Source organism: Anolis sagrei, chromosome X (assembly GCF_037176765.1).
Source record: "Anolis sagrei isolate rAnoSag1 chromosome X, rAnoSag1.mat, whole genome shotgun sequence".
NCBI lineage: Eukaryota > Metazoa > Chordata > Lepidosauria > Squamata > Dactyloidae > Anolis > Anolis sagrei.
In genome coordinates, this window is record NC_090034.1 from 9769052 (window position 1) to 9796440 (window position 27389).

General features: G+C 45.3%; 1 protein-coding gene across 2 annotated transcripts in view; it reads left to right on the forward strand.

The window, feature by feature from the left end:
* Positions 1–21565, forward strand: part of LOC137097978 (mitotic spindle assembly checkpoint protein MAD1-like) — a 796577-nt gene extending 775012 nt beyond the window's left edge. For both annotated transcript variants that reach the window (XM_067473504.1, XM_067473503.1), the window contains one exon: positions 19015–21565. In XM_067473504.1, coding sequence (XP_067329605.1) covers positions 19015–19173 — 159 coding nt within the window. In that variant the 3' untranslated portion in view covers positions 19174–21565. The remainder of the gene's footprint in view (positions 1–19014) is intronic.
* Positions 21566–27389: the final 5824 nt, after the last annotated feature.

Below are 27389 nucleotides of genomic sequence, written 5' to 3' on the forward strand. Positions count from 1 at the left end.
AGTGAGCCAAAACTAGGCTGAAGGCACAACTCCCCCTCCATCACATATGCACACACACACACACACACGATTGTGGAATGACCCACAGAAGAGATTTGTAAGTTGGAGTTTCTATCTGTGTTTAAGAAAGAAATAAAGACCGGGTTCTTGCATCAGGCCAATAACAACAACAACAACAACAACAACAACAAAATATTAAACTACTGTGGGACTTCTGAATGCAGATTGACAGAGTTTTGGAGCACAATGCTCCGGATCTCACGATCATGTTAAAAAGCAAAGTATGGATTATCAATGTTGCAATCCCGAGTGACAGCAGGATTGAAGAGAAACAACTGGAAAAGCTGACACGATATGAGGATTTAAAAATTGAACTGCAAAGACTCTGGCACAAACCAGTAAAGGTGGTCCCAGTGGTGGTCGGCACACTCGGTGCAGTGCCTAAAGACCTTGGCCTGCACTTAAACACAATCGGCGCTGACAAAATTACCATCTGCCAGCTGCAGAAGGCCACCTTACTGGGATCTGCATGCATCATTCACCGATACATCACACAGTCCTAGAGACTTGGGAAGTGTCCGACGTGTGATCCAATACAACAGCCAGCAGAGTGATCTTGTCTGCTGTGGACTCACCTTGTTGTGTTTCAAATAATAGTAGTAGTAATAATACTAATAATAATAATAGCAAAAAAACTCTGAAACAAACCTGAAAAGGTGGTCCCAGTGGTGATTGGCCACACTGGGTGCAGTGCCTGAAGACCTTGGCCTGCCCTTAAACACAATCGGCGCTGACAAAATTACCATCTGTCAGCTGCAAAAGGCCACCCTACTGGGATCTGAATGCATTATACGTCGATACATCACACAGTCCTAGACTCATTCAATACAACAGCCAGCATAGCGATCTTGTTTGCTGTGTACTAATCTTGTTGTGTTTCAAATAACAAGAAGAAGAAGAAGATGCCCATACAGCCCAAAAAACTCACAGCAACCCAGTGATTCCAGCCATGAAAGTCTTCGACAACACAATGTCTACCATCTTTCATACTAGCTCTTCTCTCTGAACCAGGAATAGGCAAACCCAGGCCCAGGAGCTGGATGTGGCCGCTTGGGAACTTTTCTCAGATCCTCCTCTCTCTCACTATCCTATCCTTCCTGCCTTCCCTCTTTTCTTCCATCTTCCCTTCCTCCCTCGCTCCTTTCTTTGCGTTCCTCTTTCACATTCCTTCCCTTCCACCCTTTCATCCTCTCTGTCTTCCCCCTTTCCTGCCTACTTCTCCCTCCCTCCCTCTCTCTTTCTCCTTCCTTCCTTCCTTCCTTCCTTCCTTCCTTCCTTCCTTTTTTGTCTTTTCTTCCTTCTCTCTTTCCTCCTTCCTCCATTCCCATCCACCCTTCCTTCCTTCTCTTTTTCCTTCTTCCTTTCCTCCTGGGGAAAGTTTAGCTGGGAAAAGAGAAGGTACATGAACATGTGAACCATGTTTCCAGATTTCAAAGGGTGTCCCATTGAGGAGAAGGTTGTTGTTTATTTGTTCAGTCGCTTCTGACTCTTCGTGACCTCATGGACCAGCCCATGGAAGAGCTCCCTGTTGGCCATCACCACCCACAGCTCCTTCAGAGTCAAGCCAGTCACTTCAGGGATACCATCCATCCATCTTGCCCTCTTCCTTTTTCCTTCCTCCTCCCCCAGTATCATGGTCTTCTCATTATACTTCATCTTTGCTTCTACTATCCTTCCCTCCAATGAGCAGTCGGGCTTTATTTCCTGGAGGATGGACTGGTTGGATCTACTCGCGATCCAAGGCATTTTCCTCCAACACCACAGTTCAAAGCCATCTATCTTCCTTCGCTCAGCCTTCCTTATGGTCCAGCTCTCACATCCTTAGGTTACTATGGGGAATACCATTCCTAGGCTTCTGAAAGATGGGTTTGGTATTTGTGAGGGATCTAATGTTGGACCAGATAGAGTACAAGAAATGATTGCCCTCCAGATCTAGTGAGGCTACATCTCACAGCATTCCTCATCATTGGCTATGCTGGCTACTAAATAGTATCAGAAGTGTGGTAAAGCCACAGTAGGAGAGCTGTAAAAGCACCCCCTTATTTTAGAGGAAATAGTAACCAAACTAGAGGAGCATCAGGTTACTGCGGGGAATACCATTGCTTTAACTATGTGGACCTTCGTTGCCAGTGTGATGTCTCTACTCTGAGGAGGAGGGAGGGGATAAACTGTTTCTCTGCTGCTCTAGAGACCAGGGCACAAGAGCGCAATGGGTTCAAATGGTAGAGAAAGATATTTGACTGAAATGTTTAGGAAGAACTTCCTGAGAGTATGAGTTGTTGCAGAGTGGTGTAGGCTGCCTAGGAGCGTGGTGTAGACTCCTTCTCTGAAGGCTATTCCGCAGAGGCTGTCTGTTGGGAGTGCTTTGAATGTGCCTTCTTGCATGGCAGGGTGTTGGACTGGATGGCCCTTGGGGGTCTCTTCCACCTCTAAGATTCTAGGATTATATATCAGGAGTAGGCAATACAGGGTCTAATGGATACACTTTTTCTCTCCTGTCCACCATCTCATCCTGACCAAGGTTAACCCTTTTGGGATCCAACTGTTTCGTGACTTTCCTTTACTTTCTGCCTCTGAAAGAGAAGAGGAAGGGGAGGAAAGGGCAGCAAGGGGACTTGGGGAGGACCCCCCCCCCCCCGGTGCCCACCCTGCTCTGACCCACCATGCGGCCCCCAAGTTAAAAATTTTGCCCATGTCTGCTCTGGAGTGTCTCCAGACAAGACTCTCTTCTCTAAGTGCATCTCTGTATATTCTACCAATTCCAGTCTTAGCATCGGAAATCTTCAGGTCCTCTCCAGCCCCTTCCAGTGGTCAACAGGATCATAGAATCATAGAATCAAAGAGTTGGACGAGACCTCATGGGCCATCCAGTCCAACCCCCTGCTAAGAAGCAGGAATATTGCATTCAAATCACCCGACAGATGGCCATCCAGCCTCTGCTTAAAAGCTTCCAAAGAAGGAGACTCCACCACACTCTGGGGCAGAGAGTTCCAGAAGTGAGCTCCTGACAATTAGAAAGTCAGGAAGTTCTTCCTAATGTTCAGATGGAATCTCCTCTCTTGTAGTTTGAAGCCATTGTTCCGTGTCCTAGTCTCCAAGGAAGCAGAAAACAAGCTTGCTCCCTCCTCCCTGTGGCTTCCTCTCACATATTTATACATGGCTATCATATCTCCTCTCAGCCTTCTCTTCTTCAGGCTAAACATGCCCAGTTCCCTAAGCCGCTCCTCGTAGGGCTTGTTCTCCAGACCCTTGATCATTTTAGTCGCCCTCCTCTGGACACATTCCAGCTTGTCAATATCTCTCTTGAGGATAGAAGCCTTTTGGAGATCCAAGAAGGACAGATCTGCAAAATCCCAGCGAATTTTGTTGGTGGGACTTGCTGCCCAGCTGGGCTTCCTTGTCTCCTGGTTTTCCCAGTTGTGTAATGAAAAATGGTTGTGATTTTAAATGGTTGCAGCTGTGGAATGGATTGTTTGCTACTTTGCCTGTGTTTCCTGGCCTGCCCTTTTTGTGTGTCAACATTGCAGAACGAGCCGACAGTCTCTCTGCGAGGCGGCTGTGCCGTTTTTAGAGACAAGCTGTGCCTGGACAGTGAGCTCCTGACATTTAGAAAAATCTGAGAATCTAAAGCGAGAGGCAGAAACCAAAGGATTTTCGTGCTGAAAGGTCAACGCTGGTGTGTGTGTGTGTTTCAGAAAAGAAATAATGTTTTAACATTGGTTTGTTGGTTGGTGAAAAGATCTAAGACTGCTGCAGTTGGAGATTAGGAAATACAGACCAAGTCAGGGCACTGAAAACGTCCAGCAGCAAGATGTTGCAAACTGATGTTGAAAATGCCATAAAATTTTCCTTTTGAAGGCAGCGCAAATGTGACACAGTGCACCCGGTTATTCTCCTGCGCCGATACCACTGTATCCACCTAGTCCTTTTTAATGCCATTCCAGCCGGTATGCCCTGGCCTTGAGCTTAACCAATGAATTATGCATTGGGCGAAATGCTTTATTTCCCTGCACTATTTTTAATGCAACATCTGCAAGTTGACAATCAAAGGTGTACATTAAATTTAGTTGGTGTTTTGTGCAGAAGAAGAGCCACGTTAAGTCCAAACCAAAGTCCTTTCTGGTCTATCATTTTGTTCATTGCCTATACCCTTCTCTTATTTCCAAGAAAACAATACAGGTTGAGAATCTCTTATCCAAAAATCCTAAATCCAGAATTGTCCACATGGATGGGTTGTTGTGAGTTATCCAGGCTGTCTGGCCATGTTCCAGAAGCATTCTCTCCTGACGTATCACCCACATCTATGGCAGGCATCCTCAGAGGTTGTGAGGTCTTCTGGAAACTAGAAAAATGGGATTTATATATCTTTGGAATAATATCCAGAGTGGGAGAAAGAACTCTTATCTGTTTGAGGAAAGTGTTAATGTAGCAATTAGCATTAAATGGCCTAGCAGTTTCAAGGTCTGGCTTCCTACTGCCTGGGAGAAGCATTCTCTCCTGCCGTTTTGACTGTATCTATGGCAGGCATCCTCAGAGGTTGTGAGGTCTCTTGGAAACTAGAAAAATTGGGCTTATATATCTGTGGAAATTCCCAGGTGGGAGAAAGAACTCTTGTCTACTTGGGGCAAATGTGAATGTAGCAATTAGCCACCTTGATTAGCATAAAATGCCCTAGCAGTTTCAAGGTCTGGCTTCCTACTGCCTGGGGGAATCCTTTGTTGGGAGGTGATTAGCTGGCCCTGATAGCTTCTTGTCTGAAATCCCCCTGTTTTTGAGTGGTCTTCCTTATTTACTGTTTTTTTTTAGAGTTTTATTTAAATACTGTTAGCCAGATTTTGTTCATTTTCATTGTTTCTTCGTTTCTGTCGATACTGTCCACATGCTTGTGGATTTCAATTGATTCTCTATGCAGTCTGACATGGTGGTTGTGAAAGTGGTCCAGTATTTCTGTGTTCTCAAATAATATGCTGTGTCCAGGTTAGTTCATCAGGTGCTCTTCTATAGCTGACCTCACTAGTTGAAGTAGTCTGCAATCAAGGTGTAGGTCTTCTTCTGAGTGCACACAGACTACGTTATCATTAGCATATTGGAGTTCTATAACAGATACTGTTGAGACCTTGGTTTTGGCTTTCAGTCTGCTGAGGTTAAATAGCTCATATAAAAACTACAGAATCATAGAGTTGGAAGAGACCCTATGGGCCATTCTGACCAACATCTTCTGAGAGTCAGGAACATACCATGAAAACACTCTCAATAGTTGCAAGGCAATTCAGTGCTAATCAAGGTGGTCAATTGCAACATTCACACCTACCTCCAACAGACAAGAGTTCTTTCTCCCACACTGGACATTATTCCACAGATATATAAACCCCACTTGCCTACTTACCAACAGACCTCAGAGGACGCCTGCCATTCGATGTGGGTAAAACATCAGAAGAGAATGCTGCTGGAACATGGTGATACAGACCAGAAAACGCACAACAACCCATTGATTCCCTGCCATGAAAGCCTTCGACAATACATTGTTCACATGGATGGTTGAGATAGTGACTGCTTTGCTTTCTGATAGTTCAAAGTTCATAAACTTTCTTTCCTGTAGAAATAGTATTGTATGAAATTACCTTTACGGAAATGTATTCGGTGATGGGAAATATCAGTGAGTTTTATGTTCCCATCTCCAAGATACTGGTATCCCCAAATCAGAAAAAATACAAAATCCAAAGCACTTTTGCTCCCAAACATTTTGGATAAGGGATACTCAACCAGTATGCAAGTGCATACTGTCTTTGATGTTAGAGGTGATACATAATTATCTCAGCTAATATTCAATCTCCCATCTAATCTGCCATCTCAGTTGGTATCCAGCATTACTAAAGCAGGAAGAAGTATAATCCATATTAGTAGGCTGTAATGATAGAGGTCTTCCGTTTATTCCAAAATTCCTCAACATTTTCAGGGTGTTTTTTGGATAGATGATCCATACGCATTGTTTGGAGAAGAGCTTGTTTAGAGGGCTCTTGAAGGGCTTGGGAGTTCATTTTACACTTGTGATAGTTGCCTGCTGGTTTTTGGCAAGATTAATTTGGAGGGTTGAGAGTTGTTTGCTAATGTCGATGGGTGCTTCAAACAGATGCTCCACCAGGTTATTTTGATAGCAAAGCTGACTCCGTGCATTTGTTGTTCTTGCTCAGTCAGTCCCCTTCCAAGAAAGGTGTAGCCTCCTTTTACTTCCTTCGACTGTTCCTTTCTTAGTGCCTGTGTCTCTATTTCTATATCAATGTTAAAGCATCTCAGCTCCCTTGCAGTAATAGCAGTCCTACATTCAGGACATTCATAAACTATGAATTACAACAGCAAAACAGCAGAGAGGAAACAACCAGGCACATCTTAACACCTCTCAACAGAACATTTTCCCAGGCTCAGGCAGGCCTTCAAATGCTAATGAAGGTGGTCAGCTGAAACATTCACACCTAGCTTCAGCAGAGAGCTCTTTGCCCCAGATATATAAACCCATTTTCCTATTTCCAACAGACCTCACTACCTCTGAGGATGCTTGCCATAGATGCAGGCGAAACGTCAGGAGAAATGCCTCTAGAATATGGCCCTATAGCCCAAAAAAACCTACAAGAACCTAGTGATTCCAGCCATGAAAGCCTTCGACAATATATTGTCTAATAGTGTTCAAATGGTCCAGGTTTCAAAGTTCTTTTTTTAACTATAAAGTGTTTTGTTTTCATGTCAGGAGTGACTTGAGAAACTGCAAGTCACTTCTGGTGTGAGAGAATTTACCATCCTGTGGGAGGCTTCTCCACATGGGAAGCTGGAGCTGACAGACAGCAGCTCACCCCACTCATAGAATCATAGAATCATAGAAGCAAAGAGTTGGAAGAGACCTCATGGGCCATCCAGTCCAACCCCCTGCCAAGAAGCAGGAATATTGCATTCAAATCACCCCTGACAGATGGCCATCCAGCCCGTTTAAAAGCTTCCAAAGAAGGAGCCTCCACCACACTCCGGGGCAGAGAGTTCCACTGCTGAACAGCTCTCACAGTCAGGAAGTTCTTCCTCATGTTCAGATGGAACCACTCCTCAGATTCGAACCACTGACATTTCGGTCAGCAGTCCTGCCAGCATAAGTATTTCACCCATTGTGCCACCAGGAGCTCAGCAAAGTGGTAACCCCTCTAGATCCAACAGTCCAGCACACTATGCTTAGGGCACATTTTCTTGCCTCCTCCCAGCGGGTTAAACCGCTGAGCTGCTGAACTTGCTGACCGAAAGGTTGGCGGTTCAAATCCAGAGAGCGGGGTTAGCTCCTGCTGTTAGCCCCAGCTTCTGCCAACCCAGCAGTTCGAAAACCTGCAAATGTGAGTAGATAAATAGGTACTGCTTCTGCAGGAAGGTAACGGTGCTCCATGTAGTCATGCCAGCAACATAACCCTGGAGGTGTCTACAGACAACACCGGCGCTGTACCTAAGAAATGGAGATGAGCACCAGAGTCCCAGAGTTGGACACAGCTAGACTTAATGTCAAGGGAAAATCTTTACCTTTACCTTACCCAGTATGAGGTGAGCAGAGTGGATCCTAAATAGGGCTGCTCAGTCATCAATACAGGTGCCGTTAGGAGGACTGAATCCATATCCATTGCCCATATGCTGTTACATGGGCTAGGGGCTTCCAGATTTTACAGACCTGCCCCCATCACCACTCACTGCTCATCATTGTTGGGTTTGATTTGTCTTGGAAGACGCCAGTGCACAAATTAGTTTTATGTGTGGAGCTTGTGTACAGCAACCCACACATAATCTTCACAGTAAGAGGTTTTGATCCAATGGCATGGTTAACATGACAACCAGTGGCCTCTTACCTGTTGCAGTTTTCGTCCCCTGTCACAGCTGTTGTAACATGTACCATGTTATTATTTGCCTGCTCCACCATTGAGGTCTTCGGTCTTCAGATCATGCTTGATCTGGTTTCTCCCCTGTGACCTTGCTGCCATGGGAACCTCCGCTGGAAGTACATAACTCCCAATGGCTTTGCTCACAGGTTTACTGGAACACACATCTCCTCTCACCACAACAAGATGATGATCCAGTGAGGAGGACTCATTCCATTTTGGCACTGAAAATAACCCATTGCCTCTTTTCCACACCAAAACAATTGCATTTCCGGGCAAGAGTTGGAAAGATTTTCAGCAGAAAGGTGGCATGGGCAGAAGAGATACATCCGCAGCCATTTTCATGGTAAAGGTGATGTGGGGAGACCCACCTATAGAATTCCAATGCAGCATTGACCACAAGATTAACCTTGAGGTTTTGACTACTCCGACTCTGAGAAGGAGGGACATGTCTCTCCGTCCATTTGTTCTACACCTTGGAGAGAATTAAACATCCATCTCTATTATCTTGGAGCTGGAAAAGTCAAGAGGAGTTCAGGTTCAGGAGGTTACGTTTTTGAAATCTTTGACAAGTGTCATGTTTCTACACGTCCTGTCACTCCATCCACAAGTCTAGCAAGGCTCCCCTGCTCTGGAGCCGTGTACGTTTCATTCCGGAGTGACAACATTGATCCTCCTTTGTCGCTCGCTTGTTCCCACATTGCCTTAACAGACATCGGCATGGTCCTGCCAGTCAACAAAAGTGACCTTGCAAGGAGGAAGGTTGGATTTTTGTATTATTATATCGATGTGGCGACTGACACATGCCTGCATGGAGAGCTGAAGAGCATGGCTGACTTCCCTCTTGGCTCGCGTCAAGGATGAGGGGGTGCCTCGTTGCCAGTTGACAGCTACGAAAGCAGCTCAGACTTCTCCAAGGAACTGGCTCACCACAGAATGAAGGAACACCCGTGAATTATCTTGGGTGATAATGAGATGACTCAATCTTTGGAACTACACTATTTTTACTCCGTCGTCATTGCTATATGCATCCACGTCATTTCTGACTTATGGACCCTAAAGTGGTCCTATAATAGGTTTTCTGAGACTCACCCAAGATCACCCTATTCCTCAGGGTGGTAGTCAACTGCGCATGTCTCTGTGCTAGGCAATGCCATTTAACATGGAGATGGAAAGGATCATACTTGAATATTGTAATATGGAATGGGGAAAAAAAGACATGAATGCAGTGTTTCTCAACCTTCCTAGTGCCATGACCCCTTACTACAGTTCTTTGTGTTGTGGTGACCCCCAACCATAACATTATTTTCGTTGCTACTTCACAATTGTAATTTTGCTACTGTTATGAATTGTAATGTAAATATCTGATATGCAGGATGTCTTTTCATTCACTGGATCAATTTGTCATAAATACCCAATATGCCCAAATTTGAATACTGGTGGGATTGGTGGGGGGTTTGATTTTGTCATTTGGGAGTTGTAGTTGCTGGGATTTATAGTCCACCTACAATCAAAGAGCATTCGGAACTCTGCCAACGATGGAATTGAACCAAACTTGGCACATAGAACTCCTGTGACTGGAAGCGTTTGATGGGCATTGACCTTGAGTTTTGAAATTGTTCACCTATATCCAAAGAGAACAGGGAACTCAAACAATGATGAGGGGTCTTTGGTGACCCCTCTGACACCCCCTCATGACCCCCCAGGGGTCCCGACCCCCAGGTTGAGAAACACTGGTTTACAGTGTGTCCAAAAGCATGTGTGGGACCACATACCAATTGGGATGGACCCATGGTTGCCATGGCAGACATGAAGTCCTGAGCCACTCTCAACAGAGCTACTTCCAAGTTTAATAGTTGTGTTTATGTTCTGTGCAATTCAGTTTATGCACAATAGTCTTCCCATTGGGACAGAAGAAAATAATTTTTATAAAAATAACCCATACCATTGTAGAACAGAGTTGCACATTCCAGAAAAATCTTTATTGTGGTGTTTGATGGAACACAATGAAGTGGTTCTGAGCAGAGCTTGGGGAAGTTCTTTTGAGGACTATAGCTCTTAAATGTCTCCAGCCATCCTGCCACTGGAAGATTCTTGGAGTTGTTGTCCACACTTTTTCAAGTTCTAGTTTTTATGGACAGACCAAGTAAGAGATGGAATGAACCCTTGACTTTGCTTTTATGGATGGGAGCAAAAGCTATGTGAAGTTCCATAGCTTCAGCCTTGAAGCTGATATGAAGGCAGTTAAGGCTTCTGCAAAGACGGTCCATTTCTTGGCCTTCAGATGGTGGTTTGAGGCCCATTACAATGTTTCAATTAATACTAATGAGATTTGATGCATCGATGTGTCTTGTACATACCTTAGACATCTGGAGACCTTTGTATTTTAAGAACTGCTCTCCTCGACATTTTAGTGCTTCAACACCTTTCCTCTCTTACCCTGCAGCTGGTTTTTGTTTGGTTTTATATGTCAAACGGTTGTATTCTCTTCTGCTAGTTTTATCTCTTCTGCAAGTGTGGATCATAATAAATTGTGGCAAGTCCTTGGTGGTATGGGGATACCAAGCCACCTTGTCTGTCTCCTGAGGAATCTGTTTAACGACCAAGTAGCAACAGTAAGAACAGACCATGGAAGAATAGACTGGTTCAAAATTGGGAAAGGATTGTTGCAGGGCTCTCTACTCTCACCCGACTGATTCAACTTGTATGCAGAACACATCATGCAACATGCATGGCTTGACAAATCCAAGGCTGGAGTTAAAATTGCTGGAATAAATATGAACAGTCTTAGATATGCAGATGATACCACTTTGATGGCCAAAAGTGAAGAGGACCCGAGGAGCCTTCTAACCAAGGTGAAAGAAGAAAGGGAAAAAGTTGGGTTGCAGTTCAACATCCAAAAAACCAAGATTTTGGCAAGCAAACTGATTGATAACTAGCAAAAAGGGGGGACGGGGACGTGGAGGCAGTGACAGACTTTGTATTTCTAGATGCAAAGATTACTGCAGACGCAGACTGCAGCTAGGAAATCAGAAGATGTTTCCTTCTTGGGAGAAGAGCAAGGACCAATGTCAATAAAGTAGTTAAGAATAGAGAAATCACACTGGCAACAAAGATCTGCATAGTTAAAGCAATGGTATTCCCTGTAATAACCTATGGATGTGAGAGCTGGACCATAAGGAAGGCTGAGCGAAGAGAGACACTTTTGAACTGTGGTGATGGAGGAAAATGCTAAGAGTGCCGTGGACCGCAAGAAGATCCAACCAGTCCATCCTCCAGGAAATAAATCCCAACTGCTCACTGGAGGGAAGGATATTAGAGGCAAAGATGAAGCACTTTGACCACATCATGAGAAGACAGGAATGCTTGGAAAAGAGAATGATATTGGAGAAAATGGAAGGAAAAAGGAAGAGGGGCCGACCAAGGGCAAGATGGATGGATGGCATCCTTGAAGTGACTGGATTGACCTTGAATCATAGAATCATAGAATCAAAGAGTTGGAAGAGACCTCATGGGCCATCCAGTCCAACCCCATTCTGCCAGAAGCAGGAATATTGCATTCAAATCACCCCTGACAGATGGCCACCCAGCCCCTGTTTAAAAGCTTCTAAAGAAGGAGCCTCCACCACACTCTGGGGCAGAGAGTTCCACTGCTGAACGGCTCTCACAATCAGGAAGTTCTTCCTCATGTTCAGATGGAATCTCCTCTCTTGTAGTTTGAAGCCATTGTTTCATTGCGTCCTAGTCTCCAAGGAAGCAGAAAACAAGCTTGCTCCCTCCTCCCTGTGGCTTCCTCTCACATATTTATACATGGCTATCATATCTCCTCTCAGCCTTCTCTTCTTCAGGCTAAACATGCCCAGCTCCTTAAGCCGCTCCTCATAGGGCTTGTTCTCCAGACCCTTGATCATTTGAAGGAGCTGGAGGTGACCACGGCCGACAGGGAGCTCTGGCCTGGGCTAGTCCATGAGGTCAGGAAGAGTTGGAAGCGACTGAATGAATAAACAACAAGTTTTGTCTTGGTTTTATATTCTGTGGCTTGGCTCATTGTTTAATTGTATTGAACTTATTTAGTCTTCAGACCATTTACCATTTCCAAGGAAAACAGGAGCAACGTGATGATATCTAATCATAAAGCCAATAAAACTGCATAGAATAGCAAGTCATAACAACAACGTGTGCCATTAGTGATTTTTCTAACATCTTCGACTCCCTTTTTGAAATGGCATTCGAAAAGGTTACAACCTGGATCATTTTGATTTTGTGTCCTTCTGCACATTCCGAAAGTAACAACTCATCAGAGCTGCTTGGGAAAAAAAATAATGCTACGAGTGGAGTAGATCAGTTTCCCTCAAGCCATTTATGAAAGATTTCCAATACAGCCAAAAAGCCAGTCTTCCATGTTTGCGGTCTTGACATTTGCAGATTGGATTATTTGAAGATTGGATTAAAATGGAATCTCTTGTGGGATTCTGTGGTCGATGTCTACAGAGGTTGATCATGCAGCTGTGATAGAAGAACTAGAGATCTCTAGAAATATATTCTCTTAAGTATATAAAAAGTGGGTCTTTTGGGTTGCTGTGAGTTTTCCAGGCTGTCTGGCCACGCACCAGAAGCATTCTCTCCTGACGTTTTGCCCACATCTATGGCAGGGATCCTCTGAGGTTGTGAGGTCTGTTGGAAACTGTGTAAGTGGTGTTTATATATCTGTGGAATAATGTCCAGGGTGGGAGAAAAAACTCTTGTCTTTTGGAGGCAAGTGTGAATATTGCATTGCATTGAATGGCCTTGCAGTTTCAAAGCCTGGCTGCTTCCTACCTGGTGTGAAACATTAGGAGAGAATGCTTCTGGAACATGGCCATACAACCTGGAAAACTCAAATCAACCCAGTGATTCCAGCCATGAAAGCCTTCGACAACACAGTGGGTCTTTTCTATTTGTTGTTTTCTCCTACTTTCATTGAGACCTTACATCTCTAACCCCAGCAAATGTGATGACTCCATCGGTGTTAGCTTTTTGGGATTCACAATATCTAAAGGCCATCATGTCTGCAAAGAGTCAAGCAGCCAAACCTCACAACCTCTGAGGATGCTTGCCACAGATGCAGGCAAAACGTCAGGAGAGAATGCTTCTGGAACCATGCCATACAACCCAAAAAACCTACAACAACCCACTCTTCTAAGCATCGTCATTGCCATCATTATATATTAGGGACATCAGGAATTCTTCCTTTTGGACATTCCAGACCCCAATTTTGTATCATGTTAAGGCACTGGTGGGAATTATTCAGATACCCAGCTGTTGCCAAGTTGTAAAGTCCTAACCATAATCTCCTATGGAAAGGAATGCTGGGAAATGTTGTCCAATCACAGTTTACATCGATGCATCAAATCTCATTAGTATTAATTGACATGCAGAGTGATTCAGTTCTCCAAAGCACCATTATTTTGCCTAATATTACAGAATCCTTTTTCAATATTTTAATTACTTTTTGAACAGAAGATAAACACAAACAAAAAATAACAATAATACTTATACTTAAATAACCACAGACAATGTGCAGCAGATCAAACTTCTCAGATGCTGAACTTGCTGACCGAAAGGTCGGCGGTTCAAATCCAGGGAGCAGGGTGAGCTCATGCTGTAAGCCCCATCTTCTGCCAACCTAGGGCCCTTCTAGACAAGCCTTATATCCTAGAGTGCAATACCAGGTTTTCTGCTTTAAACTGAATTATATGAGTTCGCACTGCCAGATAATCTGTCATAAACAGAAAACCTGAGATCAGATCCTGGGATATAGGGCCTGTCTGGAAGGGCCCCTAGCAGTTCAAAAACATGCAATGTGAGTAGATCAATAGGTACTGCTTCGGTGGGAAGTTATGCCAGCCACATGACCTCGGAGGCATCTATGGACAACGTCGGCTCTTCAGCTTAGAAATGGAGATGAGCACCACCCCAAGGTCAGACATGACTAGACTTAATGTCAGGGGAAACCTTTACCTTGAACCAGAGACATACTTGATAACAATTATATGCTAAACTATACAAAAAGCATCTCTACTCTGATTCCATATAAGATGAAACTTGATGATGAACCATGATGAAGGGACAGGGTTTCATAGAATCTTAGGGTTGGAAGAGACCTTGTGGGCCATCCAGTCCAACCCCATTCTGCCAATAAGCAGGAAAATTGCATTCAAAGCACCCCCGACAGATGGCCATCCAGCTTCTGCTTAAAAGCCTACAAAGAATGAGCCTCTACCACACTCCAGGGCAGAGAGTTCCACTGCTGAACAGCTCTCACAGTTCTTCCTCATGTTCAGGTGGAATTTCCTTTCCTGTAGTTGGAAGCCATTGTTTCATGTCCTAGTATCCAGGGAGGAGCCCCTGGTAGCACAGTGGGTTAACCTTCTGAGCTGCTGAACTTGCTGACCAAAAGGTTGGCAGTTCAAATCCAGAGAGCGGGGTTAGCTCCTGCTGTTAGACCCAACTTCTACCAACCTAGCAATTCGGAAACCTGCAAATGTGAATAGATCAATAGGTACCGCTGTGGCGGGAAGGTACGGCGCTCCATGCAGTCATGCCGGCCACATGACCTTGGTGGTGTCTATGGACAACACCAGCTCTTCGGCTTAGAAATGGAGATGAGCACCAACCCCCAGCGTAGGACATGACTGGACTTAATGTCAAGGGGAAACCTTTACCTTTATCTAGTCTTCAGGGCAGCAGAAAACAAGCTTGCTTCCTCCTCAATATGACTTCCCCTCACCTCTTGATCCATGGCCTTCATCATGTCTCCCCTCAGCCTTCTCTTCTGCAGGCTTTTTGTTGTTGTTGTTGTTGTGTCAGGAGCAAGTCGCTTCTGGTGTGAGAGAATTGGCTGGCCTGGATGATTTGATGTTTTTATCATCCTTGTGGGAGGCTTCTCTCATGTCCCCTGCATGAAGAGCTGGAGCTGATAGAGGGAGCTCATCTGCCTCTCCCCGGATTTGAACCTGCAACCTGTCGGTCTTCAGTCCTGCCGGCACAGGGGTTTAACCCACTGCGTCACTGGGGGCTCTGCAGGCTAAAAATGCAGAAGCCTCTCCTCATAGGGTTTAAGCCTCTCCTCATAGGGTTTGTTCTCCAGACCCTTGATCATTTTAGTCACCCTACTTTGGACACATTCCAGCTTGTCAACATCTTGTGCATTATTGCTTTGTGTTTTTTTTTAATGGATAACTGGTTGGTGGACAGTGTATTGATTCAATTTTAAAGACAGACTGCTTTCAAACAATTCCAAACATCACAAACATCACACAAATGTCTAGTCAAAAGAAATGTTCAAGAACAGTTCCTATCTTAGGATAAAAGTAGGGGTCCTAGATGTGAACAGGTCGAGAAGCAATGATTTGGGTTTGCCTTTGTTCAGTTTGACATGAGTTTTCTAGCTACCGCCCCATCAGTTCATCTGGTGACATTGATAGATGTGGGGTGCATAAGGAGGAGAGTCACATTCTTGGGGCCAGATTAGAGAAAATAAGTGTAAATGGGAAAGATGAGACAGCAGGAACGATAGCTTATTCTGGAGCAAAGAGGCGCTTTGATCCCAGGGTTTCTCCCTCCTCGGGAGCAGCCATTTCTCAGAGGCTTCGGCTCCCCTCCAGCTTTCATCTCCTTCCCAGGCGGATGTGCCCTGTACAGCTAAAAGGATCGCCCATCTCTCTCCAGGACTGAGCCTTGGCACTCAGCTGGATCTCTTGCACAAGCCTCCGCCGCCCAAAAGGAATATATATTAAAAAATATAAAGCACTGAATAATTTACTGATTCCCAGTGTTAAAAGGAAGATTGATGATGTTTCTCTTCTCCCTGAGGGGAGCTAATCTTGTCTCAGGCAGGAAAGCGGTTATGTTAAAGGCTTTTTTCTCCCAGGGATGCCAGAACTTGGCACCGTCATATAGTGCAAAGCGAGGAGCCCGGTTCCTCCTCGGTCCTACCACACAGGATGAAATAATGCTCTGAGTTTATAGCCAGTGTTGAGTGAGGTCTATGTAACTGCAGGACCCATGCGCCAATGCACACTCGGAGGGGAATGATCTCTCTAAGTCCTCCAAGTCATTCTGGAGTTGCGTTCAAGGACCTAGCAAATTTCTAGAGAGGTTAGCTCCAATACTACTTTATGTTGGGACCAGAAATAGACTCATAGAATCATAGAGTTGGAAGAGACCTCATAGGCCAGCCAGTCCAACCCCCTACCAAGAGACAGGAAAATTGCATTCAAAGCAACCCCGACAGATGGCCACTGGAGCTCCACTGGCTGCCATTTATTTTCCGAGCCCAATTCAAGGTGCAGGTGCTCACCTACAAAGTCCTGAACGGTTTGGGACCACCCTACCTGCGTGACCGCATCTCCATCTACGAACCCACACGCTCGCTCCGGTCATCTGGGGAGGCCCTGCTCGTGATCCCACCTACGTCGCAAGCGCGCTTGGTGGGGACACGGGACAGGGCTTTCTCTGTGGCGGCCCCCCGACTTTGGAATGCCCTTCCAAAAGAGCTTCGTCAGGCCCCTACTCTAGCAGTTTTCAGAAGGAACCTAAAAACTTGGCTGTTCCGATGTGCCTTCGCAGATTAGGAATCCCCATCCCAAGTCCTAGAAGCACTTTAGCACAACCAATGTTGCTGCACACCGCACTTTTAATCCTACGTTCCTCCTGCCATCTCAGCACTTTTAACCCTGTACCCCATTGCGCCGGCCGAACCAGTTTTAATAGTGTCTTGATGTATTGATGTATTGTCATTGTGGTTATTTTGCTTAATTGTTTTGATTTGCTTTGTTTATTGTTGTGTTATGTTTTCTATTGTATTGTGTTTTGAGGCTTCGGCTCGTGTAAGCCGCATCGAGTCCTTCGGGAGATGCTAGCGGGGTACAAATAAAGTTAATAATAATAATAATAATAATAATAATAATAATAATAATAATAATGGCCATCCTTAAAAGCCCACAAAGGAGCCTCCACCACACTCCGGGGCAGAGAGTTCCACTGCTGAACAGCTCTCACAGTCAGGAAGTTCTTCCTAATGTTCAGATGGAATCTCCTTTCTTGTAGTTTGAAGCCATTGTTCCATTGCGTCCTAGTCTCTCCAGGGAAGCAGAAAACAAGCTTGCTCCATCCTCCCTATGACTTCCTCTCACATATGTATTTATATACTAGCTGTCCCCGCCAGGTGTTGCTGTGGCCCAGTCTGGTGATCTGTAAAATAAAGTAATGAGAAAGTGTTGGTTTCTAATATATGTTATTTCTTTATGCATGTGGTTAAACAGTATTTCTTGTTTCTTTGTCAGTGTTGATACGGAGATTGTCAGGTTTGCCTACTCTGGAACATGGAACATATCATTGTCCTTTTTTAGGGGTCCCTTTCAAATCTATGATACTATATCTGTGTGTGTGTGAATCATATCTATCTATCTATGGCTGGATGGCTCTTTGTCACGAGGGCTTTGATTATGTTTTCTTGCCCTGGTGAAGGGAGTTGGATGGCCTTAAGTATTTTTTGTTGGTCATGCGGGATCTGTGTAGGAAGTTTGCCGCAATTCTGTCGTTGGTGAGGTTCAGAATGCTCTTTGATTGTAGGTGAACTATAAACCCCAGTAACTACATCTCCCAAATGTCAAGGTCCCCCAAGCTCCATCTGTGTTCATATTTGGGCATATGGAATATTCGTGCCAAGTTTGGTCTAGATTCTTCATTGTTGGAGTCCACAGTGCTCTCTGGATGTAGGTGAACTACAACTCCCAAACTCAAGGTCAATGCCCACCAACCCCTTCCAGTGTTTTCTGTTGGTCGTGGGAGTCCTGTGTGCCAAGTTTGGTTCAATTCCATCATTGGTGGAGTTCAGAATGCTTTTTGATTGCAGGTTAACTATAAATCCCAGCAACTACAACTCCCAAATGGCAAAATCAATTTTTTGAGTGATGGTCACTCCTTGGGTTAGTAGGTGTATCGTGTCCAAATTTGGTGTCAATTGGTCCAGTGGTTTTTGAGTTATATTAATCCCACAAACTAATGTTACATTTTTATTTATATGAATTCTAAAAGATTTTAATTAGCGGTTAGTTTTAGCTGATGTGTTGGCCATTCTGGGACTCATTTGGGGAGGAAAGCAAGCTATAAATCCAACAAGGAGGCCAATATGGGGTCACCTTTGATTTAGTTACTCCTTTTTGCAGAGTCGTGGATTCACTGTCTTAGTCCTGTCTAAGCCTTCTCTTACTGTTTACCTACTCAGCGGGGTGGTGGCATCTCAGGCCACTTTCCTGGCCAACCTCTGTGAGGTGGGCAATTGTTTTATGTTGGGCATCCCCAAGGGAGCCCAGGTACGTGCTTCTTCCATGCACATTTCCAAGGAATGAAGCAAGCCTGCGGTTCCTCTTGAGCAGATGTCTTCCCTGACAGGGGGGGAACGAACCCTTCATCAAAAGGCGACTGCCGCTGAGCTGTTTAGAAATCTAATGAAAGTGCTGCGGGTTGAATGAGCAGATCTCAAAACACACACATGCACACAGAATAGGAGAGGAAGAAGGGAAGGGCTGAGGGGTGAAGACCATCAATCTTGCATGGGACAGGGATAGGGCTGTTTATATATTTCGGTCCCATGGAGAGGGGCTTTATTGATAGATTACTTTCTGTGGCGCTCCTTCTTCTTCTTCCTCCTCCTCCTCCTTTTCAGCCTGTGAGCTCGACAGCCCCTTTCAAGTTTGTTTTCAAAACGTTCTCCACATTCTTCCCACCGCTCCGTAATTCATTATTCATCTGAGGCTCATGCAGGGGGTGATGCTGAGAGATTTTGGAAATTCAGAATCTTAATAATGGCCCAATTAAATTGTGTGTTGAACACCTGCCCAGCAGTCGCGAGCGTTACCTTGATTAGAATATGATACGCTGGAAGAGGCTCAGCGGCAAAGTTGCGGGGATGTGCCGGGAAAGGACAAACAGTTGTGTATTAACAGGCTTTTTCCCCCCCTCTTCCTTTTTTGTTTTCTTCTTCCCCGCCCCTCTTTTGTTCTCCCCACAGGCCTCCAGGTCCTCCGGAGCAAAGATGCAGCTTTTGGAAACCGAGTTTTCTCGCACGGTCCGCGAGTTGATTGACCTCCACCTGCTGCAGCAGGACAGCATCCCTGCGTTCCTAAGCGCCGTCACCCTCGACCTCTTCAGCCGCCAAACCATCACCTAACTGTGACCAGAACTCAAATAGTAGTAACATCTGATGTTTTGTAGAGTCTAAGGCAGGTATGGGCAAACTTGGGCCCTCCAGGTGTTTTGGACTTCAACTCCCACAATTCCTGACAGCCGCTAGGCTGTCAGGAATTGTGGGAGTTGAAGTCCAAAACACCTGGAGGGCCCAAGTTTGCCTGTGCCTGGTCTAAGGAGGATCTCTCAATGGAGATACACTATTGATGGCCTTCCAGATGTGGAACAGAAGCTCACTGCCTGCCTTCCTATTGACTGTGTTGCAATGATGGGAATTGTAGGCTGATAAGAATTTGGAGGGCTGGATCTTGCTCATTTCTGGGGCCCTTTCTCACTATGCGTTCACTGTGCTGTAGGTCCACGCCAACTGATTTGGAAACATCAAATAGAATGGGTTTTCCAAGCTGAATGGCCATGTTCCAGAAGCATTCTCTCCTCACGTTTCACCCACATCTATGGCAGAGGTTGAGAATGCCTGCCATAGATGTGGGCGAAATGTCAGGAGGGAGTGCTTCTGGATCTTGCTCATTTCTGTGTCCCTTTTTCACTATGCATTCATTGTGCTGTGGGTCCATGCCAATTGATTTGGAAACGTCCTATGGAATGGGTTGCTGTGAGTTTTCCAAACTGAATGGCCATGTTCCAGAAACATTCTCTCCTCATGTTTCACCCACATCTATGGCAGAGGTTGAGGATGCCTGCCATAGATGTGGGCAAAATGTCAGGAGAGAGCGCTTCTGGATCTTGCTCATTTCTGGGGCCCTTTCACACTATGCATTCACTGTGCTGTGGGTCCACGCCAACTGATTTGGAAACGTCCTATGGAATGGGTTGCTGTGAGTTTTCCAAACGGAATGGCCATGTTCCAGAAACATTCTCTCCTGATGTTTCACCCACATCTATGGCAGAGGTTGGGGATGCCTGCCATAGATGTGGGTGAAACGTTGGGAGAGAGTGCTTCTGGATCTTGCTCATTTCTGGGGCCCTTTCTCACTATGCATTCACTGTGCTGTGGGTCCACACCAACTGCTTTGGAAACATCCTATGGAATGGGTTGCTATGAGTTTTCCAAGCTGAATGGCCATATTCCAGAAGCATGCTCTCCTGAAATTTCGTCCACATCTATGGCAGATGTGGGCAAAACATCAGGAGAGAGTGCTTCTGGAACTTGCTCATTTCTGGGGCCCTTTCTCACTATGCATTCACTGTGCTGTGGGTCCATGCCAATTGATTTGGAAATGTCATATACAATGGGTTGCTATGAGTTTTCCAAGCTGAATGGCCATATTCCAGAAGCATTCTGTCCTGACATTTTGTCCACATCTATGGCAGATGTGGGCAAAACATCAGGAGACAGTGCTTCTGGATCTTGCTCATTTCTGGGGCTCTTTCTCACTATGCATTCACTATGGGTCTACGTCAGTGGTTCTCAACCTGTGGGTCCCCAGATGTTTTGGCCTTCAACTCCCAGAAATCCTAACAGTTGGTAAACTGACTGGGATTTCTGGAAGTTGTAGGTCAAAACACCTGGGGACCCACAAGCTGAGAACCACTGGTCTACGCCAACTAATTTGGAAACATCCTATACAATGGGTTGCTGTGAGTTTTCCAGGCTGAATGGCCGTGTTCCAGAGGCATTCTCTCATAACGTTTCACCCACATCTATGGCAGGGCTTGAGAGATCCCCTCAACCTCTGAGGATGCCTGCCATAGATGTGGGTGAAACGTCAGGGGAGAGTGCTTCTGGAACATGGCCAGACAGCCCGGAAATCTCACAGCAACTCATTGATTCTGGCCATGAAAGCCTTCGACAAGACATCCTATGGAATCCTAGAATGCTCAGTTGGAGAGCTGTAGTGCGTCACTGAACTGCAAATTCCAGCATTTTATAGTTTGGAATCAGTGCTACAATGAAGTGGTGCAAAAGGGGCCTAGGAGTCGGACATCTCATGACCCTGGCAGAGATCGAAGGGGGACCCAACATGTGAGAACTGCAATGCTGCTCTTCTTGTTGGCATATGTGAGACAAAACCCTGTTAGCTTTTGAGATTAGGTAGATTGAGGATATAGTATATAGATGTTTCATGTGATCACTCAGGCCTTTTTTATATCCAAACCTGTCTGGCCTCTTTTACTTTCCTACCTTGTCGTTGTTTTCCTGTTTCCTCCTCCCTTGCCTAGGACTTCTCAGGTTCGACTTCAGATCCATAGAGGCGTCTCTAGCCTGTGTTTCTGTTTGGTGTACTTGCCTCATGGGAGGACTCTGGGATTTTGACATCTACCTGAACATTTTCACCTTTTGTTACTTGTGCACTGTACCTTGTCAAGATTTTTCAAGAAGATTTTACCAATAAAGCACCACTTGTATACTGGGATTGTGTGTCCATATGTGTGCATGCGTTAACATCTTCATTTCCAGGCTGAAGCTCCAACTCTGCTCCTACTCCAACTGAGTAGTAGCTCTTGCATTGATAAAACATGCTGAATGGGGATCCCAAGGTACCTATTAACATACAAAGAGAAGGATACTTCATTCCTCATCACAAGGTGAGCTTTTCATTTTCCTATTTGGTGTGGCCATGAGTCTGACCTGGCCTGTTGTCCTCTCAAGGTCTCTCTTGATTGACCTCATTGAAATTCCGAAGCAAAGCAAATTTTTGTAGGTTGCTGTGAGTTTTCCGGGCTGTCCGGCCATGTTCCAGAAGCATTCTCACCTGATGTTTCACCCACATCTATGTCAGGCACTCAGAGATTGTGAGGTCTGTTGGAAACTAGGCAAGTGGGGTTTATTGTTGTTTTCTAAGTGTTGTAAACCACAATGAGTCGCCGTTTTAGGCTGAGATATTAGCGGTATACAAGCGCATTAATAAATAATAATAAATAAATAAATATAAATAAATATATATCTGTGGAATGATGTTCAGGGTGGGAGAAAGAACTTTTGTCTGCTTGAGGCAAGTGTGAATGTTGCAATTGTCCAGCTTGATTAGCATTGAATAGCCTTGCAGTCTCAAAGCCTGGCTGGTTGCTGCCTGGGGAAATCCTTTGTTGGGAGGTGTTAACTGGCCTTGATTGATTCCTCTGTTTTCAGAGTGTTGTTCTTTATTTACTGCCCTGATTTTAGAGTTTATAAATACTGCTCACCAGATTTTGTTCATTTTCATGTTTTCCTCCTTTCTGTTGAAATTGTCCACCTGCTTGTGGATTTCAGTGGCTTCTCTATGTCATCTGACATGGTGGTTGTGAGAGTGCTAAAGCATTTCTGTGTTCTCAAATAATATGCTGTGTCCAGTTTGGGTCATCAGGTGCTCTGCTATGTCTGACTTCTCTGCTTGAATTAGTCTGCAGTGCCTTTCATGCTCCTTGATTCATGTTTGGGCACTGTTCTTGCCATACATCAAGGAAACCACTGACCACATAGGGAAGCTGATGAAAAAACACAACAAACTATCTATAGACACACTAAGAAAATCCGGCAAATGCTACGTTTAGCAAAGGACAAGAGGGATCCTTTCACCTCTTCGGGAGTCTGGCATATCCTATTCAACTGTGGACAAGTCTACATAGGGACCACCAAATGCAGAAGCTGAGGGTCAGCAACAGCTTCTGTCCTATCTGTGTTTTTAGCTATGTAATGCCTCCTTTCCGTTTTTAAAAAGATACCCCAGTTTCAGGCCTGTAGCGAAGGGGGGGGGGGTTAGGGGTTCAACCCTCCCCCCCCCCGAAATGTTTCAGATTTTTTTAAAAACCTGGTTTACTCATGAATTTTAACTGGTTAACCAAATCCCCATGCTAAGTCTATGAGATGCAAAAAAGTAAGAGTCCCTCCTGAACTGCAAGCACTATCTCAAGCCAATATTGACAATTTATTCACACTGTTATTACTTGTAGCAATAGCCAATGTAGTGAAGCAACCAAGTTGTGTGTGTGTGTGTGTATTGAATGCTCTCATTAAGGAGGCCAGACTTGGTGGAGGTGGTTGACAGGGGCGAAGCTGCAGGCTATTGAAAGCTGCTCTGCTTACTGCTGTGTTCTTTGCTTCAGTATGAACTAGGAGGCAAGTTTCAACCCCCCCTCCCCCCGAAAATTTCAACCCCTCCCGATTTTTTTTCTGGCTACGGCCCTGCCCAGGTTAGTTTGCAATAGCCACAAAATCAAAACAGTGAAAGGCAAATAATATCTTAAGTTGAAAATATATTCAAAGATGGTTGATTTGCTTCTGCTCCGAGGACCAGGCTAGGCCCATGGGCTATTCCTGAATTCTGTGACTAGAAGATATTTGTGCAGTCTTCGTGAAGACCTGAAAGCTGGAGATGTGACTTGAACTGGAATTTTGGAGAGCCAGAATATGGATTTCATTCCTAGGCAAAAGAAGGCTATGTACCTTGTACCTGTCACGAGTCTTTGCTGTGTGTCATTGACAAGAACCTATGTTCCTCACTGCATGTCCCTTTGTTGCTGTAGAGAACTTGGACGTTTGAGCATACCAACCAGGTGGCTCTCCAGGCCTGATATCCTCCCTGAAGTTTTTTGAACACTGGGAACCAAACTCCTGGGACAAAAGGGACGCTTCGCTTCTAGGGCCAAGCTTTTGTAGATGTTTCCCCCAAAAATCCTCTTACCTGCCCCAAATTTCTGTACATAATGTTTGCCTAAAGAGCCTGCCATGGAAAGAAGAGGATGAGAAGTTTTGGTAAAGGAAGTCAATATGGAGAAGGAATGAGAGGACCCAGCAACGCCAGTAGGTCTGATCCAAACACCAAGTTACATGAATAGGTTGATGAGCGTCATCATCAAATCCTATTCCTATTTTGTGGTAAAATGAAAATCACACAAGATTCATGTCTTTACCAATCCACACACTGTCTTGCTGGAGAAAAGATATGCCACGCAGATGATCAGTAAAGAATAAGGTATTTACTTTTTGTTATGCATATATATATATATATATATATATATATATATATATATATATATACACACACACACACACACATACATACAGTCATGTGAACAGTTGCATTGACTCAGACAATGTCCTTTGAGAGAGGTCCAAATGGTCCTTGGGTGTCCATGTGAAAGATCTCCTTCCAGCAGGTCAGAAGCAGAAAATATACTGGACTTTAGTAAATATAATAAAATGAAAATGCTGATATATATATATATATATATATATATATATATATATATATATATATATGGGAGCCCCCGGTGGCGCAGTGGGTTAAAGTACTGAGCTGCTGAGCTTGTTGATCGAAAGGTCGCAGGTTCGATTCCGGGGAGCGGCGTGAGCTTCCGCTGTCAGCCCTAGCTTCTGCCAACCTAGCAGTTCGAAAACATGCAAATGTGAGTAGATCAATAGGTACCACTCCAGCGGGAAGGTAACGGCGCTCCATGCAGTCATTCTGGCCACATGACCTTGGAGATGTCTACGGACAACGCTGGCTCTTCGGCTTAGAAATGGAGATGAGCACCACACCCCAGAGTCAAACATGACTGGACTTAATGTCAGGGGACTACCTTTACCTTTATATATATATGACGACTATAAATGTTAAAACAGAAAGAACCACCGCAAGGAGATAGAAGAAACTTAGTTAAAGATAATAAAATGAAAATACTGATATATATAAAAAAGACTATAAACATTAAGACAGAAAGACCCACCACAAGGAGAAAAAAGAAAGGAAGGTAAAATACGAAGAAGTGAAGACCAACAAATTGGAGAAAACCACTATGAAGAGACAGGGAAGAACCCCCCCCCCCTTTTTTAACCTTCCCCAATCTTCCATTATCTACCCTTCCCTCCCCACACACCTAAAACCCATCCTCCCCCCCCTTTTTCCCCAGTTCATTACCCTTCCCCTCTTCCACCCCTTGTGTTTATTTCTTTTTATTTTACCTTCCCTTTTCTCTAAGACCCTTTCTCATTTTTTTCTTCTTCTTCCCCTCTTGCTTTTTATGTATCAACAGCCTATCAATAAAAATATTTTAAAAAAGAAGCAGAAAATATACTAATTTGTCTTGGCAAGCTCTTGCACAGAAAACCTCAATATGTAACTGTTGCCAAAACTCCCAGGCTCAGCTAGCACCCCAGGAGTAGCCCAACCAATCAGCTTCATGCTTTGCATTTTTCAGTTAACACACTCACCAACTGATTTTTACATACTCTAACACCCTCTCCCTAACAGACTAACTCATAGCATGGGTACCCACAAATGGATAGGGCTCCAAATTGCACTGTGGAAAAGCAGAATGGAAAAGGTTCAAGTCTCCATGTGTGGGCTCATGGTGGTGGACCTTGAATTCTGTCCTCTGTAGCGCCACTCCAGACATGTGAAAAAAGCTTAGGAAACAAACAAAAAAACAGATGCTAAGAACTCAATCTGGACTACTATTGTTGACGGGTGCTATGCCATGGCTGAGCTGCTAAACTTAATTGAAAGGTTACATGTTAGAATCCGGGGAGCGGCGTAAGCTCCCGCTGTCAGCCCTAGCTTCTGGCAACCTAGCTGTTCAAAAATATGCTAACGTGAGTAGAGCAATAGGTACTTCACTTTATTTCTTAATTAGTCGCTCTCCACCAAGGTGCTCCGAGTGACTTACAATCTAAAATAGCATTTACACAATATTTATTTATTTATTTATTTATTTATTATTTGCACTTGTTAACCGCCACTCTCAAGCCCGAAGGCGACTCGTGGCGGTGTACAGAACATAGAACACAAAGGACAACAGGTTACAATAAATCAGGACCACAACACACATCTTACTAATACACAGCTACTTAACTAAAAATCCGCTTCGTCTTGTTTAGGGTCATAATCAATCTCGTAGTCATGGTCCATTCCGGTGGTCATTCCAAAAACATAGCACTTAGTTGAAGGCCTTCTCAAAGAGCCAGGTTTTCAGGCCCTTGCGGAAGGCCATGAGGGAAGGCGCCTGTCTGATTTCAGCAGGGAGGGAGTTCCACAGCCGGGGGGCCACCACCGAGAAGGCCCGCTCTCTTGTCCCCGCCAGGCGTGCCTGTGAGGCAGGCGGGACCGAGAGAAGGGCCTCCCCGGATGATCTTAAGGTCCTCGTGGGCTCGTAGGCCGAGATGCGGTTCTCAAGGTATTTTGGGCCGGAACCGTTTAGGGCTTTGTAGGATAACACCAGCACCTTAAATTGGGCCCGGTAGCTAATCGGCAGCCAGTGGAGCTGGGACAGCAAGGGCGTTGTGTGCTCCCTGCGTCCCGCTCCGGTTAACAACATGGCTGCCGCACGCTGGACTAGCTGGAGCTTCCGGGCCGTCTTCAAGGGCAGCCCCACGTAGAGAGCGTTGCAGTAGTCGAGGCGGGATGTGACCAAAGCGTGTACCACCGTGGCCAAGTCAGACTTCCCAAGGTACGGGCGCAGCTGGCGCACGAGCCTAAGCTGTGCAAATGCTCCCCTGGTCACCGCCGAAACCTGGGGATCCAGGCTCAGTTATGAGTCCAGGGTCACACCCAAGCTGCGAACCTGTGCCTTCAAGGGGAGTGCGACCCCGTCCAGCACGGGCTGTAACCCTATACCCTGTTCGGCCTTGCGACTGACCAGGAGTACCTCTGTCTTGTCTGGATTTAATTTCAGTTTGTTCGCCCTCATCCAGACCGTCACAGCGGCCAGGCACCGGTTCAGGACTTCGACAGCCTCCTTAGTAGCAGGTGGAAAGGAGTGACAGAGTTGGACGTCATCTGCGTACAGATGACACCGCACCCCGAAACTCCGGATGATCTCACCCAGCGGCTTCATGTAGATGTTAAACAGCATGGGGGACAGTATGGAGCCCTGAGGAACACCACAGGTCAACGGCTGTGGTGTTGAACAGGAGTCCCCCAATAACACCTTCTGGGTACGACCCTCCAGAAATGACTGGAGCCACCGCAAAGCGGTGCCTCCAAGGCCCATCTCTGCAAGGCGTCCCAGAAGAATACCGTGGTCGACGGTATCGAAGGCCGCTGAGAGGTCCAGGAGCACCAACAGGGACACACTCCCCCTGTCTAGCTCCCGGCGGAGATCATCCACTAAGGCGACCAAGACCGTCTCGGTACCATGTCCCGGTCTGAAGCCAGACTGTGCCGGATCCAGATAATCCGTGTCTCTCAAGAATACCTGGAGTTGTGAGGCCACCACGCTTTCCATGACTTTGCCCAAGAAGGGAAGATTGGAAACAGGCCG